Here is a 19145-nt window from a genome sequence, read left to right as displayed (position 1 = left end):
CCTGCACTCTGCCCTCCCAGAGTGTCTCATTGCCATATACTTAATGCTCCTCTCACTTACAGGCTTATTAGGCTTGGGGTCCAGGGGAACCCATTGCAGGATGTAGGAGGACAGGAAATGACACAGGGATCTTGGGATGGACTTCTGAGGGCCAAAGATGGAAGTTTCTACCCTACTACTCACTCTTTTCCACTTCTGAGGGCCCCCATGGGCCCTTGCAACCAGTCTTGTCCCAAAGCACACAGCCCTACACTTCCACATCCTCTGTATCAGTCTGTGTCTACTCCTAGAGCAGCCCACACACCATGGGCATACACCTTCATGTGCAAGAGCCTAAGATTGTTGACAGGGCCCTGCTGGAGGGCTAGCTCTCAGAGCAAGGCCACCTGAGTTTGGGGCCTAGGAAAGGAGGGGACCCGCAGGGACTGACTGGGGGAATCATGAGGCAAGAAGGGATGGGAAAGGGGAGCAGGGAGCCCCTGAGTATCCTTAGAGCAGCATCCCACAAGGAACAGAAACTGGTGAAGCTAGCAAAAGACTGAAAAGCCATAGGGAATCCATGCAGGGGCTGGGCCGGCCCTGCCTCTGGCCTGCCCACCACTCACACACATACACACGGGAGACGAGACTGCTTTCCCGTGGCCACCAGGTATGCCCCGTGCTGGGAGGCAGAGGGGCAGGGAAGGAGGGCATCATGCTGTGACTATGTACAGTGAGAACCCCCCATCCACTCTTCCACCCTCCTGCCATCCCCTGTCCACCAGCCACCAGCCTGCCTACTCAGCTGGTCTCCCTTTGAGACTCCTGGGCACGACCAGCAGCCTCTTCCCCTTTACTAGAGGGTAGAGCCTGGCCTCTTGCACCCACTGGGGCTGTGCTGTCCGGCTGGGCCAGAGCCGGCTCAGGGGTAGCAGCTGATTTGGGGGCTGGTGTGGCACTGCTTTGGGTGGTGGGCATGGAGCCCTCTTCTGTGGCTGGAGTGGCACTCCTGTCGGTGGCTGGGGTGACACTTCCATCAGTGGCTGGGGTAATGCTCCCATCTGTGGCTGGGGTAACACTCCCATCAGTGGCTGGGGTAGCACTGCCATCCGTGGCTGGGGTGGCACTACGGTCTGCGGAGGCCACATTCTCACTCTTTGTCACAAGGGCAGCATTGCCCTCCGCTGTTGGGGCTAGGGCGGCCCCACTCGCAGCCGCACCTGTGGTCCCGCCTACAGCCCCAGGGGTGGCAGTATCTGTGGCTGGGGCAGACTGGGCTGCAGTGCTGGACTGTTCCGGCGCCCGGAGCCGTTTCATGAGGGTGGTCACTCGGACAGCCTTCTGAAGGAGAGTGGGGAGAGGCTCGGGGTGAGACTTTCAGAAGCTGGACTCATTCCCTGGCAGTAGCCAAACCCAGCCCCTTCTGTGGTGCCCCCAGCTGCCCTAGGGCCAAGGACCCAGCTGCTCAACATGCCTGCTTTAAGGCAGTGACTGGCTATAGCCACTCCTGATGGCTAAAGAAAAGTTTATGTGGTGCGGGCAAGAGGCAACTGCTCAAAGGAGCACTTGGGGTCAGACCAGGAAAGAAAGCTATCCAAGCCTTACCTTCCACTTGGCCCTGGCAAAATTCTTTTCAATCTGGGCACAGACACCATCTTTAATGTTCTTGTCGGAAGCAGCATTGCCAGAAATCCTAGAAAAGACTTGAGTGCATCTGGTTCTGGGGGGTATGGGCCTCCATGGAGACTCTGCCCAACACTTCCCTGTGGGATCCAGAGACTACCAGACAGAGCCTTTGGGCTGGCCTGAGCTCTGGGTGCCCCCACCCACTCAAGGCCTCATGGATGGAGGCTGCTAGGTGGGAGGAGGACAGAGGCTGAGGGAACCCAGTGTTAATCATCTTCCTCCTCTCATCCACCTCTGACCGTGCTCACCATTCATGGGAGATGGCCTCCTCCGCAGTAATCCGTTGGTCTTGCTCCACCTCCATCAGCCGGGTGACCAGGTCTTTGGCTGGGGACAAAGCCAGGGAGGGGCTACACATGGGCACCCCTATGTAACAGTCTAGGGGTAGTTGAATGGACTACAAGGCAAGAGCATAGTCCAGCAGAGGAAGCTGTGACCAACACCCCCACCCCACACTGCACTCTACTGGCATGCCAGGCACCTCCTTACCTGCCTGCGAAATGTCATCCCAGTATGGAGAGTCAAACTCATAGTCGCCAGCCAGGATCTTGCGGAAGAGATTTTTATCATGGTTCTCATAGTCATCTTCCTCCACCTCCTCGTAGAAGGGCGGGTTCCCTGAAAGCCTGTGTGGAGATGGAAGGGCAGGGTCACCCAGGAAGGCCACAGACACAGGCTCCCGCCCTGCCTGGCTGAGCCTACTCGCCTGCCCATCCACTCACAGGATGTACATGATGACTCCGATGGCCCAGCAATCCACAGGCCGTCCGTACCGCTGCCGACCTACCACCTCAGGGGCTGGAAACAATGTCCATCTGCTGGTCAGCATTGCACCTGGCTGGGCCAGTACCTGCCCGGTACCATATGCACCCACTTCCTGCAATGGGGACTTCATTCCACCTTACCCAGAGCAGCTCCTTGAAGGCTACCCCAACCCTGCCCTGTCCCTGTTCCCTCTCCCTGCTTGCCCAGGTACTCAGGAGTCCCACAGGGGTCCTTGATGAGGCCATTCTCCAGCTTGGCCAGATGGAAGTCGCTGATGACAATCTTCGAGTTCTTCAGTCGGTTATAGTAAACCAGGTTCTCCAGCTATTCCAGCCGGGAATGGCATGAGGGTGGGCAAAGGAAGACACCATGAGGGCCTTAGAGGCCAGATCAAGGCCCCAAGGTGTTGTCCAGCCCCAGCCCGGCAGTCCATTGACTCTAGACCATGGCCTCACCTTGAGGTTCCTGTGTACAATCTTGAGTGAATGCAGGTAGGCCACGGCCTCCAGGACCTGCCGCACCACGTTGCTTGTGTCTCGCTCTGAGTAATAGCCCTGGTCCAGGATCCAGTCAAACACCTCCCTCCCTGTGGCCCTGAGGGACACCAGCCCCTGAGCTCGGAGTGACCAGGATGGGGGTTGGGGAGAGTGCTTGGGAGGGCTACCTGCGCCAGGCAGCTGGCTGGGCAAGGCACAGGGACCTGGGACCCAAGGGGTCCAGAAAGAGAATTTTCCCTGGGTACAGAGGGTGGGGCAGGTGAAGGCCTTGGGGCCCGGGGAATCCTGGGACCCCAGACCCAAACTCACAGCTCCAAGAAAATGAAGTACTCCTTGCGAGTCACAAACACATCCACCAGTTGCAGGATATTGGGATGCTTCACCCTGGCAGTAAGTCAGTAGTTAGGGCTGGGTGAACCCCTGGGAGAGGGTCTGGTTGCCATTAAGGGCTGCAGCAAGTTAACTGGCCAGAGGTTGATACTGCCTGAGGCCACTTGCCCTCCAAGCCCTTACCTGCTGCCTCCTGCCCGCCCCCCCACCCCGGCCCCAAGCCTCACACTCACATCTTGAGGATGCCTATCTCGTTCTTGGCTGCCTTCCGCACCTTACGGCCATCCCGCTTCTGGAACTTCTTGCAGGTGTGCAGCTTGCCTGTTGTCTTGTCCTTGGCCCGGAAGATCTCACAAAACTCTTCACTGCAGCGAGAAGGTACCCCACTCAGCCCTGGCCTGATTATAGGCTTCCATCTGTTCCCCTTCCCCCAGCCCCAGCCTGCCGACCCTTGCCCACCAGGCCCAGCACTCACGTCTTGATGACCTGTCCCAAATCATATCTGTCAGTCACCTCCGATGGCTGGTTATAGTTCTTCTTATCGCCCAGAGTCACACACCCAAACGGCATTGCCAGGCCCTGAGCTGCGGACATAATAGGTCTGGCTCAGCTGTACCGTTCCCCACTTCTCACAATACAGTGGCTGCCTCTGGGAGACCCTAGGCTGGCTCAAGCCAAGCCAAGGGCAGAGACTCCCACCAGGAGGGGCTAAAGGTTAAGTAGGCTCAGATTCTACCCCTGCTTTTCTAGCCACACCTCTGGCCACTCAGCTTGGCTGCCTGGGCTACAATAAAACAATAGCCCCCACTTACGAAAACTGTGAGGGTAGCAGTGGTTCAGTGGTAGAATTCTCACCTTCTGTGAGGGAGACCTATGAAGCTGAACAGGTTTCAATGGAGCTTCCACACTAAGGTGGACTAGAAAGAAAGCCCTGGAGATCTACTTCCAAAAATTAGCCAATGAAAACCGCTACGGACCACAAAGGTCTCACCTGCAACTGATCATGGGGATGGTTCCGGAGTGGGCAGCATCTCGTTCCGTTGTGCACAGGGTCTCCATTTGTCAGGGCTAACTCAATGGCAACTACCACCACCACCAATGAAAAATGTATAAAACGGATATATCGGAGAATAGTTTTGCATCATATACATTCAAAAATGATTTCTCAAAAGATCTCTTTTTAAAAAAATCTTTAAACTGCAACTATTTCACAGGTGAAAGGGACTGTAACTACCACCCACCAGACTACCAGAGATAAAAGCCTAAGGATACCAAGTGTGGGTGAAGATGTAGAGAATGTAATACTGCTGGTAGAAGGCAACTCTCTCCTTTGCAATAGTTTGGTAAAGCTACTAAAGTCAAACATACTCTAGGAACTAGCAATCGTACTTCTAAATATATACCTAAAGAAGCATGTATATTTGTGCATCAGGATGCTCATACAAAGAATGTTCATAGAGGCAATACTCATAATTGCTCCAAACTGGAAACAGCCCAAATATCCAACAACCGAAGAATGTATTGTGGTATAAAACTCAAACCCATTGCTGTAGAGTAGATTCCGACTCATAGTGACCTTACAGGACAGAGTAGAACTGCCTCACGGGGTTTCCAAGGAGCAGGTGATGGATTCGAACTGCCGACCTTTTGGTTAGCATCCGAGCTCTTAACCATTGTGCCACGAGGGCTCCCTTGCGGTATAGTCACACAATAAAATATTATACAGCAATGGAAATGAACGAGCTATAGCCACATCCGAAATAGTTAAGAGACTCCCGCACCCAATGGAAAAGGCACTGGAAGCCCTTGCTCTGAGGTATGCTTGGAGGGGTGGGAAGGTGGCTTGGTGATAGTCTCTAGACCTTTGCAGACTTGCCCCCAGAGCCTGCCTCCCCAGCGTCTGGTCAGTGTGACACTGCGGCCACAGCAAGCTCTGCTCTGAGGCTGCATTGAAATTGCTCTGCCTCTGCTGACTGTGCAAGTTCTCCCTCCACAGCGATTAGCACTTACTGTGCACAGGGCCTGGGGTGGGGCCTTGGCTAACTAGATGCTCCTCTGCCTGGAGGGAGCCTCAGAGTAGTAGAGAAGGGGGGGACACCATCCCTCCTCTTCCCAGAGAGTGCAGTTTGGGCCAGAGGGGCTCTGCCAGCCGGGATGAAGGGCCAGGGCCAGATAAGCCCTGTGCCTAGCCCTGGCTGCTGCTCGCTTCCTCCCAGGCAGAGGCCAGTCAACCTACTTCCCAGGGCTCGTGGTCCTGGGAAGTTCTTCCTCAAATCGGCCTACAGCATTGGAAAATAAATTCCATCATTCCCTTATCTGGGTTGCTTGGGCTCAGAAAACACAACACATTTCATCAGCATCATTTAAGTCAGGGCTTAAGCCATCTTGTGAGACATCAAAGAGGCAAACAAGAGAAGCTTTGAAAATCATCCCCAACTGAGTGTTTTTGCCACCACAGCCACAGTCCTGCTCTTAGGTCTGCGGGGAGGAGAGCGTGGCTGGAATCCTGCTCTCGTGGTTGAGAGTAGTGGCACAGCCTCCCACCACTGCCAGCCACCTTTCTCTGTGCCATAACAGTCTGGGGGAGAGGACAGCATCAGTCCTCCCAACGGCTCTGGTGGGCAGCAATTCCCTTCCCAGGTTGGGTTCTGAGGGCCATGCACTGGGCAGGAGGGTGGTACCTCAGCCTGCATGTACCCCAGGAGGAGCTGGGAGGGGCCCATGTCCCAGATCTGTTGCTATGCTTATATCGATCGTTCCCTCTGGTGGGAGTGCCCTTCCCCCAATGCCTCCCATCAGAATCCCATGATTTGTCACAGCAGAGTTATTTATAACATAAAAAAAATCAGCAACTACCTAAATGTCCAACAACAGGTGATTTGCCAGTTTGTGTCCACTCAATGGCAGAAAGTGTGGGCACTAGCCAGGGTGCTGCCCACCTCAGCTTCCCTTTGGCACAGCCTCTGTATGAGTGAGATGCTGAGACCAGGGCTGAATCTCTCCTTTCATTGTGATTTCTGACACTATAAGGTTGTTTGTGCAATACAGTGTCTAAAACATTTCTGATGCTCCAAGGCCAGACTCAAAATGTTATTCCTCTGAGACACTTCCTCAGCCTCCGCCCCACCCCCATCACCAACAGCTCCCTGCCCCGCAGGGAAGGTGTGGGAGGTTTTGTGTATGCCTGTCCCCAATCCTACCCCCAGCTTTTTGCTGCCATGCATGTGCACTGGTGTCCAAGAGGGCCCAGGGCAGGTCTAGCAGTCTGCCTCCACCAACAAAAACTCAGTCACATAGGCCTGGAGCCATGTCCTACAGGCCTCATGGCTGGGGCAGGGGCAGAACAGGGGCAGGGACAGATCTGTCCCCTCCCACTATGGCTACCCTGATCTCAGCCAGTCACTGCCCCTTCTTAACAGTCCAACTGCACTTGCTTGGGCTTGCCCAGAACTGGCCCCAGGGCAGAGAAAGGAGAAATGGAGCGGGGGGAGGGGGGGGCTCTACTTCTGATTAGCGCCTTGGTCCCTTCTACCCCCACCCATTATACCATCTGCTCCCCACTGCTGCTGCCTGGGAGGCCTCGGCTGTATGCATCAAGCCTTTGCTGCTTGCTTATAATGAGGGGGGCCGCTGGCAGAATGGCATTTGTGTTTCTCACTTCCTGTTGCCCAGATAATCCAGACCAACCCCTAAGAAGAGAAAGTTCTCCTTAAGGCAACACGAGACCTAGGCTCTGCCTCAGGTCCACATTGGGACATCATGGGAGGGCACAGGAGCCCCACAGCAGCCATTTCCCTGGAGATGTGACACCCTTCACTGGCTGCAGAAGAACTGAACAGTATGAAAAAGCAGCTTGCGGGAACTGCAGAGCATGGCCCTGCCACTGCCTCCAGCTGCCTCTTAGAAAGCGTCAGGGCCAACCACTCCCCAGTTACTGCCTGCCCGTTGGGCCTGACCACTGGGCTCAGAGAATTGGGCCTCAAGCAATTCTGAGGGACCCTCTACCTACTGTGCCATGGTAATAAATGGTTCCCTTGGGGCCCTACTGCAGCCTTAGGTGAGTCTGGCCCAGGGAAAGCCTGAGTGGGGCAGAAGCCAGCTCGAGGCCCAGATACCCCACATCAGGGTCCGGCTCCTTCCTCTACTGGGGTCAGCCTAGCTCAGACCCCACCTTTCCTAGTCATTTACAGGAGTTTCCCTTTGCCCTGGCCCCTGCCCCATGGGGGACTCCAGAGCTTGCTGTAAATCTAGGGAGTCCAAGAGGCACCCAGGAGGCCTCCAGCTGCCTCCCAACGACTATGGGCAACACCTCCCGATTTAGTGGCAGCTGTGAATACCAGCCTGCTGGCACCCCCTCCCCTTCCCTGTTCTCTGTCTCTCTCTGGGCCTGGGGCAAGGTTTCCTGCTGCAATGGACAAACCCAGGCCCAAGCCCTGCGTGTCTACAGCTGAGGCTTCACTCACAGGGCCAGGGGAGGTGGAGGCCTTACCTGAAGAATCTGTGTCACGAGGTAGAGCTAAGGTTCTAGCCCACCATCCAGCAGCTTCAGGAATTGGGGAGGGAGGTACCCTGGGGCATGAGGCTCCAGCTAAACCATGGATGACAATGGTTCCTGGGGCTTACTCTCCCCCCTCTAAGTAGAGGGTATTGGGGGGGTCTCTTCAGTCTTGGGTGTGGGTATTCAGTCCAGTGTTGCCACTAGAAAGCTCAGCCCTCAACCTGCTGCCCTTAGAGGGACTCTTTGAACCCTTGCTTCCCTGTGGATGGGAGGAGGGGAAATGCAGAGGAAGGCACTGGAGTAAAGGGTTGCTATGGTGATGGAAGTTTTAAAACATGGGGCAGGGGAGGAGTGAGGTGTTGGTCAGGCCTCCTCTCCAATAACTCTGAGACTTTGGCCTGGTTCCTTCCCCACTGGGAAGGTTCTGTGACATGGGTCCCCATCAATGAAGGGGATGTGGGAGTACTGAGAGACTTTAGAAAAGAGAGAGAGAGGCAGGGACACAGGGAGACAAAGGCAGAACCTGTGATTGAGGGGGAGCAAGGAGGCCACAGAGAAAAAGGGGCACAGGCAGAAGGGGGAGGGAGGTGAGTAGGGGGCTCTGAGGGGCCTATGGGTGCCCAGCAGAGCCCTAAGGCTTCCATGGCCGTGTGCTCTGAACACCTGTGCCAGAAGCTGTCCTTGGTGCCTGGATCTTTGGCACCAAACCCTCCTATATCCCCTGAGCTTGGTGTGGGAGACAGGGCCCTGGGGAAGAAGTCAACTGTTGCAGCCCCTCAGCCAGGGCAGCCCTCAGTCCCTCTCCCGGTCATCAGAGTAAGGCAGATCTAACATGCTGAAGGCACAAGGGGTAGGGGGAGGGATGGAAATGAGGTTTGGAGAACTGGCTGCCTCCTTTTATGGCCCTCCTCTCAGCTGATCCAGCTCTGCCCCCCACCCAGCCAGGCCCCCCCCCCCCATCTGCTGTCTTCTCCAGGCCTTGAGTCCCTAGGACCCCTCCTGTAACAGCCTAGTCCCCCTGTAGTGGATCCTGTCAGGAGAGGGCTAGGAGTGGCACCCCAAGCAACTCAACTGGATAACAACTGCACAGCCCTCCCTCTATGCCTCAGCTTCCCAGGGCAGAGATCAAGGACTCAGTGGCTTCCTCCCAGGATGGAGGACTACCTGCCTGCCTGTGAATGGTGGCCAGGACATGGGGCCAGAGAAGAGGGAAAGTGGCAGACATGTCAACAGCCAACCGTAGGGCATCTGGGTGCCCATCCCAAATGCAGTTAAAAAAAAAAAAAAAAAAAGGGAGAAGAGACCCTGGCCCCACCCTGGGATTAGGCTGGCACTGAGGGAGGAGGAATCACAAATTTCCCAGTTGAGGTAATGAGGGCCCAGCAGGCAGCTGGAGCTGGCAAAAATCAACTGGGGGTGTCAAGTCTCTGCTGGTGGGCCTGGGGGGTGCTCAAAGCCTAAGGCTGGGAGAGGGGAGTCAGGACAGGGGCTGGAATGCTACGGGGTCTGAGGTTTTGATGAAAGACAGAGGCCCTGCTCCCTAGGAGGGAACCTGGTGGAACGGGATCTGCCCCGTGGGAGTGGGGGGGGGGGGGGTGGGGGGGTGCGACAAAGGCAGTTTGGCAGAGCTGTGGGGGGCTGGGACTCAAGAGCCTGGGGTCTCTTCGAGACACTACAGGCTCGGCTCACATTGTCTCACCCCCCGACCCTCCACCGCAGGGGCCCTGCCCCTCACCGTGGTGCCACCTTGACCCCCTTCCCCAGCGCTCCTCGCCTCCGCTGGCACAGCACACACATGCGGGAGGCACACGTGTGAGCACCAAGCCCCGCACCCCAGCGGGAACATGTGCCACCCCCACCCCGCACGTGGGACTGTGCCCCAGACCCCCGGCTGGCCTCCACGTCAAGGCTTGGCAGCTGGAAGTAGGCTGGGGGGCCGTGGTCCCCAGAGAGTTGGGGCCTCCTTCCCCACCCCGCGGCAGCCCCGCCCAGCCCCCTACGGTTTGTCTCCAATAAAGAACTCTCCGTTGTCATGGAAATTAGTGACTGCTTAGCGGGAGGGAGGGGGCCGGGGGCAGCTGGGAGGGGCTGGAGGCAGCTCTGAGAGCTGGGAGGGACGGCTCTACCCTCGGCCCCCACCCCCGGGAGGCACCACGAATCTTCGAGGGTTAATGTTTTCACAATTCGAAGCCCAGCGAGACGGACTAGGGGGGCGCGGGGTATTAGCCTGTACTTAAGTCGGACAGGCCCCATCTTCCCCAGGGACCCCCAAGCCGTCCAAGGAGACAGGGAACTTTAGATCAACCCTGCACGCCGCCCCCGGATCTGCAGAGCCCGCGCGTTCTAGCCCCGCCAAGACCCCGCGTCCTCGCCGCGCCCCCGCGCATTCTGCGCCCCGAACCTCGAGCCGGCGGGACTCAGTCCCCCAGAGCCCCCCAACGTGCGTTCAGGAAGCCCCCCCGGCCCGGCCCGCTCCCCACCTGCAGCGCCGGTCCGTCACGGGGAGGAAGCGACCGCGGGCTCAGCTGGGCGCCAGGCGCTCCGGGGGCGGCGGGCAGAATCCGCTCCGGGCACGCGGGGCAGACGCGGCGCCAGCTGCAGCCGCTTCGGCTCGCGAACCTCTAGCATCGCCAGCCGCTAGCCGGCATCGGATTCGCACCCCGGGCCGGGGGCGGGCTGGGGGCGGGGCCTCCCTTAGCCAGCCCCGCCCCGGGCCCAGGAGGAGCCTGAGGCCGGGATCTCACGCGCTGGCCAGCAGACGCGGGATGGCAGCGAAGCCCGTGAGCGCTGGCCTCCCTAGCCCCGGCCGGGCTCTCAAATGCTCCTTTAGGCCCTCAGACTCCTGACCGGGCAACAAGGGCCGAAGGGAAACTTCCTATGCCCATTGTAAGAGGCAGGGGTTGGGTTTGGGAGGGAGCCTGAGGCCTGGAGCTGCACAAAAGTCCCTTGACAGGCAGTAGTCCCCAGGGGATGGGGCACTGTCCAGCTCCCCAAACCTGACCGAAAGGGCAAAACCACGTGGACAGTCGCTAGAGCAGGCTGCTTCACAGACTGGCATTGCCTGACTAGGAAGACATGGGGAGTGTGAGTGGGTTTTCAGTGTGCAGCATAGTTAGAGCCCCAACTGTGGTGGCAGAGCTTCCTATCCCATCCTGCCTCCCAATCCTGCAAGGCCAAAGTCTTCTCCATTCCCAAGTCCCAACCAGGGTGGCTGGTTCAGTCTGCACCCTCCCGTGTGGCACAGAACTTCCCAAGCTGTAAAAGTCACCTACAATATGGTGTGGATTCTGCTTTCTTTCAAGTCTAATCAACCTCAAACATTTCGTGAGGAAGAGCAGCATAAGAGACCTGGGAGAACAGTGGCACGGAGGTGCCCTGCCAGGCTTGACCCCTGTCTGGAGGAAGCTCAGAACTGCAAGCAAGAAACTTTCAAGGAAGCCTTTGGCCATTTCTTTGTACCTTGTGGGAAGGCAGATAAACCCAGTGCCTGAACCGCCACTCTCACAAGCCCTGAGGATCATCCTGAAGGCCAGACCTAGGCCTCACAGTGCCTGGCACTAGGCTCAACCCCATCCCATTTCACCCCTCCCAGTGATTCTTCTGACCTGGCCCTAGCAGGACAGAGTTATCCCCAAACCCTCAGCCATGTCGAGTGGTTTTCCCTAGCTTACCCAGTGAGACTTGATTTCCCTTGCACGGTTCCCCATAGATGATGGCAGGAGGGATTGCCCAGGTGAGGAAGCCAGGGCCAGGGCTGTGGTTGCGGCTGGAAGGCTAGCCTAAGGAATGCCTCAAACAAGGCCCCTCAAATTCTTCCTCCAGAAGGGGTGTCAAAGAGCCCTTCAAATCTTTCCCTGGCTTTGGGTTACCTCCTTCAGGCCTCTGGGCTCTTTGGGTCTCAGTCCCAGCACCAGCTTTACCACTGGGTCAGCATCTCCTGGAGTGCTGGGGATCTGCAGGGCAAGTCTGGCTTCTCATCTCAGTTTGGTCAGTTAACATCTGCAGAATGAATGAATGGCCTGGCACTCAGTCCTTCCTGTGATCTGCTGACTGTCTGTGAAACAATAGGTCTCTGAGTTGTGTGGTGCAACTGAAGCATGTCACACATGTTTCCTACCTTTGCCGAGGTCATGGCTATCCAGGCAGTCAGGAGTGGGAAGCCTAGGGGCCAAGGAAAAGCTGGAATGGGAGATTTAGATGCAGGGAAAAGGTTGACTCCCTGGAGCCCTGCTGCTGCTGGCAGTACTCCACCTCTTCTTGGTCCTGTGCACACACCGTGTGCGTGTGGGTGAGAGCACATGGCAGGGTGTATGAGTACACGTGTGTGTGTGTGTGTGCTCTTGTGCTGAGGGAGATGGCAACAGCACAGTGTGTGCAGTGGTGCTCAGGGGCACGTGTGTCTGCATTCTGTGTGCACCCAGGCATGCTTGCTGGCACGTGTGTGTGGATGCTGTAGCTGGCCCTGGAGCCACTGGTCCTCCCTGCCTCCCTTCCTGACAGGATTCTGGAGGCTGAATCTGGGGGAGGACCATTAGGGTGGGACAGCAGGGCATGGAAGAGGCTGGACCATGCCCAGAGGCAGCCAGGGGCTGTGATGACCCTACATGGTTGGCTGCTCCCAGTACCCCCACCCAGAGCAGCCCCTCACAAGTATGTAGACGAGAACCTAGGGTTGTGGCTAGGGCATGGCTTGTCCCATCAGCCTCCAGGCAGGGAGGCACATGAAGGGAAGGGCCAACTCCAGTGTTTTGGCTGCAACCTCTAGCTGCCCTCCTGGTAGGGCGAAGGGGTAGCAGCAACAGCTGAACACTATTCTCTAAGCTCTTCCAGGCCATGGACCGGGCTGATGCAGAGCTTCATTCCTACCCACGTTCAGAGCCAGATGGGGCCAGGAGCCATTGCTTCTAGCCACCCTACTGGCCAGAGGGGTGGTAGGAGTCCCCGCAGCCCCAGGCAGAATTTGGGACAAGAGCAGGGCAGTTAGCATTGGCATTTCCCAGTAGCCTCTATGAGGACCCTCTTGAGGAGGCCTCTGCCTGACACCCTGCAAACAGAGGCTGCCTTGGTTAGGGGACTGAGGAGAAAAAGGGGGCCCAATGTTTACAAGTCTGGCTGTGACCAGAGAGAGACAGTCAGGGTGCCAGGACAGGGTATGAGCCTCCATATCCACTCTGGGCAGAGCAGAGCCTCATCCTTCAGCTCAGGTTGTACCTCCCACCCATGATCCAGAACTTATCTGCTCCCCTCCTGCCCTGGGACACCAAAGGCTGGCACTCCCATACCCTCACGCTCTGGCTGGCCAGCAGGAGCCCCTGCAAACCCAAAATGGAACTCCAACCAAGACCCAGATAGCACCTGCATCACCAGGCCAGCTCCCCAAGAAGCCCAGACTCTGACATGGACTTTTCCTGGGGCAACAAACACTCCAGGTCCCCAGTTTTCTTTGGAACTGCTTGGTGGTTGTTCATGTCACTGGCCTCCACCCCCAGGAGAGGGCCCAAGAAGTGGGGTAGCAAGCATCTTTTCCTCTAGAGCTTGGGGAGTGGGCTCCCCCACCTTCATCCTTCTCCCCCCACCCCATCCCCATTGTGACTCACTTTAGGCTGTGTGGGTTATTACATTATGTTTGAAATTGCCATGGCAACCAACTGGCAATCAAGAGTAATTGCACTTGTCACCAGGGCAACAGGGCAAAACCCACACCAGCCACTCTCTGTGGTTGCCCTTGGGGTGCAGTAAAGGTCAGGCTAGACCAGAGCCAATGTCAACCAAGGGGCTTGGAGGCTTCCTGAAAAGGGTGGGATTGCCAGGGCCCATGGAGTTTGTGTGCAGAGGCAGGATACGCCTTGGAAGTGCCAGGGTCTCTATCTCCAACCCCACGCCCAAACCCCTATTCTTCCCTTCACCATCCTGTGCCCAAAACATGCTACAGTGTTCAAAGTAAGCAGAACTATAACTTTTATGCGCTCACAGATGGTACTTATAGATGGCCCACGGGCCCTCCTCCTCGTACTCACGACGGCTGAGCCACAGGCTCTGGAAGGAGTCCCGGGATGCCATGATAGAGCCCCCAAGCCAGGCAGCGACAGCACGGTGGGGAGACCCTAGTACGGTGGCACGGGGGCCCAGCTCCTGTCTCAGGCGCTCAGGAAAACCTTTCAACAGGGTGCTGCCACCATCCAGCACCACATTGGCCAGCAGCTGCTCTTGTTGCTTGGCTTCCAGTCGGCTGATGCTTAGGAGGGCCAGCTGTGGGAGGCCCGGCTGGTTGAGGCCTAGCAGGTTGGGCTGGAAAAGGGCCTCAGGGCAGCGAAAGCGCTCAGAGCCCAGTGTGATGACCTGCTTGTCTGGGAGAACAAAGTCCACACAAGCCTGGGCCTGGATGCTGGCCATCTCTGCTGCCATATCCATAGCCACATAGCAGCTGGCCTCCTTAATCTGGTTGACCAGCCCTGCCTTGGGCAGTGAGTGGCCACCTGCCAGCAGCAGCTGAGCCAAGTACTCAGTGAGGTCATAACCAGCAACGTCCAGCCGGTAGGTGTCAATTGGGGCCAGGTCCCCAGTGAGGATGGGTGCCACATAGGAAGTGCCATGGCCACTGCCGAGCACTAGCCCAGTGGTGCGCCCATAAGCATAGAGCGCCAGCAGGGCCTGATGTACTGTCTGCATAGCAGGCACATGGAAACGCTCAAAGAGTATCTCAGCTACCTTTTCTCGGTTGGTGCGCGGTGAGATAGGTGAGTCCGCCACAAGCACAGCCAGCTCCTCAGGCTGCACGCCCAGCCTGCAGTAGAACAGGTGTTGCCACAACACTTCCAGTGCATCCCAGTCAGAGATCACACCTCGGTTCAGCACTGGGTAGGAGCCCTCTTGGTTCTCAGGCACCACATACTGGGGCTGGCCCTGGGCTGAGTGCCGCAGCAGCTGGACACGTGAAGGCACCACACTGAGGACATGGTCCTCCCCAGCCAGCCCACATTTGGTGAAGCCTGTGCCTGTGTCTATCACTATGGCTGCCATGTCCTGGTAGGGGCCCAGGGAGTGGCGGCAGATTGCTGGGGACTGCACTGGCAGAGCACCCATGGTGGACACCAGCTCATTGCAGGTCCCACGGAGCAGGCCGAGGTGCGTGACTACTGATGAGTGTGTGATGTCCTCAGCTGTCATCTTGAGCCGAGGACCTTGGGGCTGAGTGCCCACCATGGCCATGGGCAAGACCTTGCCAGTGCTAGGCGTAGTGAATGTGATCAGGGAAAGCTGTTCCTCCCGGGCCCTGGGGGAGCTATCAGAATGCCATCCGAGCCGATGCATACTGGAACTTTGAGTAGCCCCAATGCTGACCTTCTCTCTGCTCACATAGATACAGGTCTCCTCAGGGGCCAGGGGCACCCGAAGTACCCCCACATGAGTGGGCAGGCCCAAGGACTCACCTTCCTGGCACAGGATGGAGGTCTGTCCAGGCTCCCTGATGATAGGGGACCCTTTTGAGGGAGAGGGGTCTTTGGTGGAGAGGGATTCTCTGGAAAAAGGGGGCTGCCCAGTGAGAGTTACCTGCCTAGTGAGAAGAAGCTGCCCAGTAAGGGGGAGTTGACCAGGAAGGGGAGGCTGCTTGGTGGAGGGGGGCTGTGTCTGCCCGGTGTGGAGGGCCTGACCAGTGATAGAGGCCTGCTCAGTGTAGGGGGGCTGGTCAGCTGGAAGAGGCTGGCCAGCAGGGGGGATCTTCTTGGCAAGGGGGTGCTGCTCAGCTAGTGGGGGCTGATCAGTGAGGGGGACCTTCCCAGCACCTTCGGCTAGAGAATTGTCAAGGTGCACAGTAGTGACCTCTTCCTTGTTGTGACTGCTTATGTCCTCCTGGAGCTGGGTTCTGGGCACTTCCTGTGCACTGGCTGGTGGAGCAGGCTCTGGAATCTGCTCTGAGCTTATCCACCGCAGTTTCTTGGTCTGGACCATGTTGGCATCTGGCAACCTGGAGGTGTCCAGCATCCAGATGGTATGACTGGGTTCATTTTTTTCTGCATCGGGTTTGGACCAGCCAGGATTGGGGACATGGGTCAGTATCCTCTCACCAAACTGGAGTGGTATTGCCAGTGGGACGGGCCCAGTGAGCATTCCGACCCTGATGGGAGTCTCAGTACCAGGAGAGTTCTGTGACTCCAGGTGGATCCTGGCCTCCTTGGGAAGTAGGGCCACCTCTCGGTAGCTGCCAGAGGAGAGGCTTGAAGGCACGGGGCTGGACAGCATGGGTGTGGTGGACCAGAAGCTGGAGTGATTGTTATCAGGGGAGTGGATGGGCATGGCCAATGACCGCATATTCTCAGGGACATAGATGGATGAGTGGTTGGGCATGACGCCCACCAGCACTGCCCGTGAGCCCGCGGGGTCATGGCACAGCAGCCCCATCCTGGTGTTGCCCGTGGCCATATCAAACACCAGCACACGGTCTTCCATGGCTTCCCGGAGCTGGCAGGTGGGAGCACTGGAAGGGCAGATCGGCATGGCTTCCCTGGGAGACTGGAATGGGGGCTGCCTGTAGCAGGTTGTTTGGTAGGCAGGCAGTGGCACATTGGCGCAGGTATTGTTGCAGATGTTTAGGAGCTGCTGGTCTGGTTGAGAGTTGCAACCTTCTTGGACAATTCTCTGGGGCTTGGGGGTGCCTGGGGGCTCTGGGCCTGGTGTTGGGTTGCATGGTCCAACCAGGGGCTTCTCCACCAGGTTCTCAGGTTGCTCAGGTAGCACTTGTCTTCTAGTAACCGTGTGTTCCTGGACACGGTCTGGGGCCTCCAATCTAGTGGGTAGTGGGGTTAAAGACTCCTCCTGAGGCTGGAAACTCACTTCGTCCTGGCAGGATGTGCCCATTTTGGAAGACTCCAAGGGGACTGACCATTGGTTGCCACACTTCCTGAGCAGGAGATCTTGGGACAGATTCTTGGTGATGGCGATGGTGTTAGTCAGGTTGTTAAGGGTGCAGATATAAGGTTCAATCACAGTGGGCACTGCAGCCACATCCAGAGCTGGAGTAGTAGCCCGAGCTGGAGTTGAAGGAGGCAGCGATGTAGAAGAAGCTGTAGCTTGAGCTGGGCATGGGCACTTGCCTTGGCCCTGACCTTGTGCTGGAACCTTGGCAGGAACCTGAGCTGAATCTGGAAGAAGACCCTGGGCTATGGCTGCCCCATCCTCCCCTGAGGGGAAGTACGGTAGCCACCGGCTCTTTCTAGTGCCCAAGGGGGCCATCTGTTCAGCGATGCTGGGGCCTTTGCCCCAGCCCACGAGGACTTTGGATGGGGTCTTGCCCTCCCCCCTAACCTGCACCTTAAGCCGGGGGTGGCAGCATCCATGCTGGGTCACGTCACTGATGGTGCTGTTGTCACTGCACGTGCGCACAGGTAGAGCCAGGGTCCCATCCTCCATGATGAGATGTGGCTGGTCTCCCGCGATGGGGCTCTGGAGCAGGTCATTTGGGGAGAGACTTGGGGCATTCTGGGAGGCCTGCACGCAGCCCCATTGGGAGCTAGCCCCAGAAGGGTCCTGGGGTAACTGGTGAATGGGCTCAGGGGTTTGAGCCTGGGAGGCTGGGCCACAGGCCCCTTTGATAATGGGCTCAGTGGACAATGACAACCCCTGCCTAAAGTATAGGGATCCTGAGCTTATCCATGGCCCCTGAGATCCTCCGAAGTCACCCCCCAGCTGCTGGTTTCCAGCTGAGGGGTGGCCTTGGGGGCCTGATGGATCAGGGCCCCCCACCTTCTTGGTGGCTTCCATAGTCCTGCTCCATGCCCTAGGTGCCCTGCCCCCATTCATTGCCATGGCAACCCCACACATCACAGCCCCCAGTGACCTGGGGGACAGCAGAGTGTGGGAAGCCAAGGGGCCCCACCCCCTGAGGAATGGGGGCCTACCCAGCAAGCCTTGGGAGGCACAAAGACCCAGGGACCCTAGTGAGGTCTGCCAGCTCCAGGTCAAGCTCTTCTCCCCTTACTAGCCAGGAGACCACTCTGCCCAGGCCAACCCCAGAGGGAGGACAGTGCCCCCAGGGGGAGGGGCAATCCAGTATAAGGCTAGAGGAGAAAGACAGGGGAGACTGAGGAAGCCCCTGGGCTCCCAGCCCATACGAGATGCCAGGACTTACTCTTTCTTCTCATTTCCCATGTAGCAACCTGAGACCCAAGCCTTGACGCAGGAATGCAGTTCTATACATGTGGACAAGAGGCCTTCTAGGAGGCCAAAGCCCCTTTACCACTTGTTCCTGGGAGGCAGAAGGCGGTGAGGGGCCCAGGCTCAGGCCCAAGTTCCCCTCCCCCGCATTCCCCAGCTTCCGCTCCAGGGACAAGCAGCTCTTTGGCAGTCTCTGCTGCTCCAGATGGTTCTGTTCTGCCTGTGCCTCATACAGCCCCCTCCCCAGAGCCGTAAGTCCCTGAAGTCCAGGACCAGTATCCTGCAGGGGTGGAGACAGGGGTGGCAAGGGCATGGGTGGGGCCACAGCTCAGAATCCTCAAATAAGAATGTTCTAGCTCTTGTCACATTGTGTCAGCTTTTCCTTGGTCAGACGGGGGGCAGAACAAGGGCACTGGGCATAGGGCTAGGCTACAGTGGCCACAGAGCCAGGTAAGTGGTGATTACAGGATGAGGCACACAGTAGAGACACAGTGAGCACAGGGATGGCCACACAGTGGGGATGTGGCTGGGACAAGCCTGAGCAAATGGTAGGGATGTTGTGGGTACAGGGCTGTCCATGCAGGGGAGACATGTTGGGCACAGGACAGGGTACATAGTGGGGATATGGCAAGCACAGGGCTGGGCACAGGGCTGGCTAAACAGTAGGGATATGGTGGGGACACAGTGGTGATGTGGCAGGTACAAGATTGGCTACACAGTGGACACAGAGCTGGCCACATAATGAGGACACGGTGGGCCCAGGATGGGTCAAACAGTTTGGATATGGAAGGCACAGGGCTCAGCATACAATGGGGACGTGGTAGGCTCAGGACTGGCCACACAGTGACCAAGTGGCTGTTCACATAGTGGCAACATGGCAGGGCACAGGAGTAGGAGCACAGTAGCCACAGAGCTGTGTATACAGTGAGGACAAGTTCAACACAGGATTGGACACAAAGCATGCATGTAAGAAATATAAGGTAGCAGACTAGGTGGCCAGTTCTGTTCTCCATTTCTTAGATAGGGAAACAGGGGTAAGGGGGTAGAGCCTGCCTAAGCTACCAGCCCAGGTCCAGAGGTACCCTGTAGCCACAGAGAACAGGCCTAGACAGCAGTTTGGGGAACCTCCCGTTGCCATAGACCAGCATCTAGAGGTTCTGACCTGGGGTGGGATCAAGCCATCCTCCTTCCCCCCAGCTTTGATCTCTGGTCCACCTTCCTCTGTGCACCAAGTCTGT

General features: G+C 57.4%; 2 protein-coding genes across 2 annotated transcripts; both read right to left on the bottom strand.

The window, feature by feature from the left end:
• Positions 1-440: 440 nt before the first annotated feature.
• Positions 441-3974, bottom strand: CAMKV (CaM kinase like vesicle associated). The gene is made up of 10 exons (XM_064274509.1): positions 3733-3974; positions 3491-3622; positions 3237-3311; positions 2886-3024; positions 2634-2754; positions 2388-2463; positions 2155-2291; positions 1914-1992; positions 1585-1672; positions 441-1320 (listed from the first exon to the last, which is right to left on the bottom strand). The coding sequence occupies exons 1-10, from the start codon at positions 3849-3851 to the stop codon at positions 781-783; spliced, it is 1506 nt and encodes a 501-aa protein (XP_064130579.1). The 5' UTR covers positions 3852-3974; the 3' UTR covers positions 441-780.
• A 9705-nt stretch (positions 3975-13679) lies between these two features.
• Positions 13680-17721, bottom strand: LOC100670799 (uncharacterized). The gene has a single exon (XM_064274241.1). It carries the CDS (start codon positions 17572-17574, stop codon positions 13723-13725), a length of 3852 nt encoding a protein of 1283 aa, XP_064130311.1. The 5' UTR covers positions 17575-17721; the 3' UTR covers positions 13680-13722.
• Positions 17722-19145: the final 1424 nt, after the last annotated feature.

Source organism: Loxodonta africana, chromosome 22 (genome assembly GCF_030014295.1).
Source record: "Loxodonta africana isolate mLoxAfr1 chromosome 22, mLoxAfr1.hap2, whole genome shotgun sequence".
Taxonomy (NCBI): domain Eukaryota; kingdom Metazoa; phylum Chordata; class Mammalia; order Proboscidea; family Elephantidae; genus Loxodonta; species Loxodonta africana.
The sequence above is the reverse complement of the archived record's forward strand: the minus strand, read 5'-3'. Positions and strand labels throughout refer to the sequence as shown.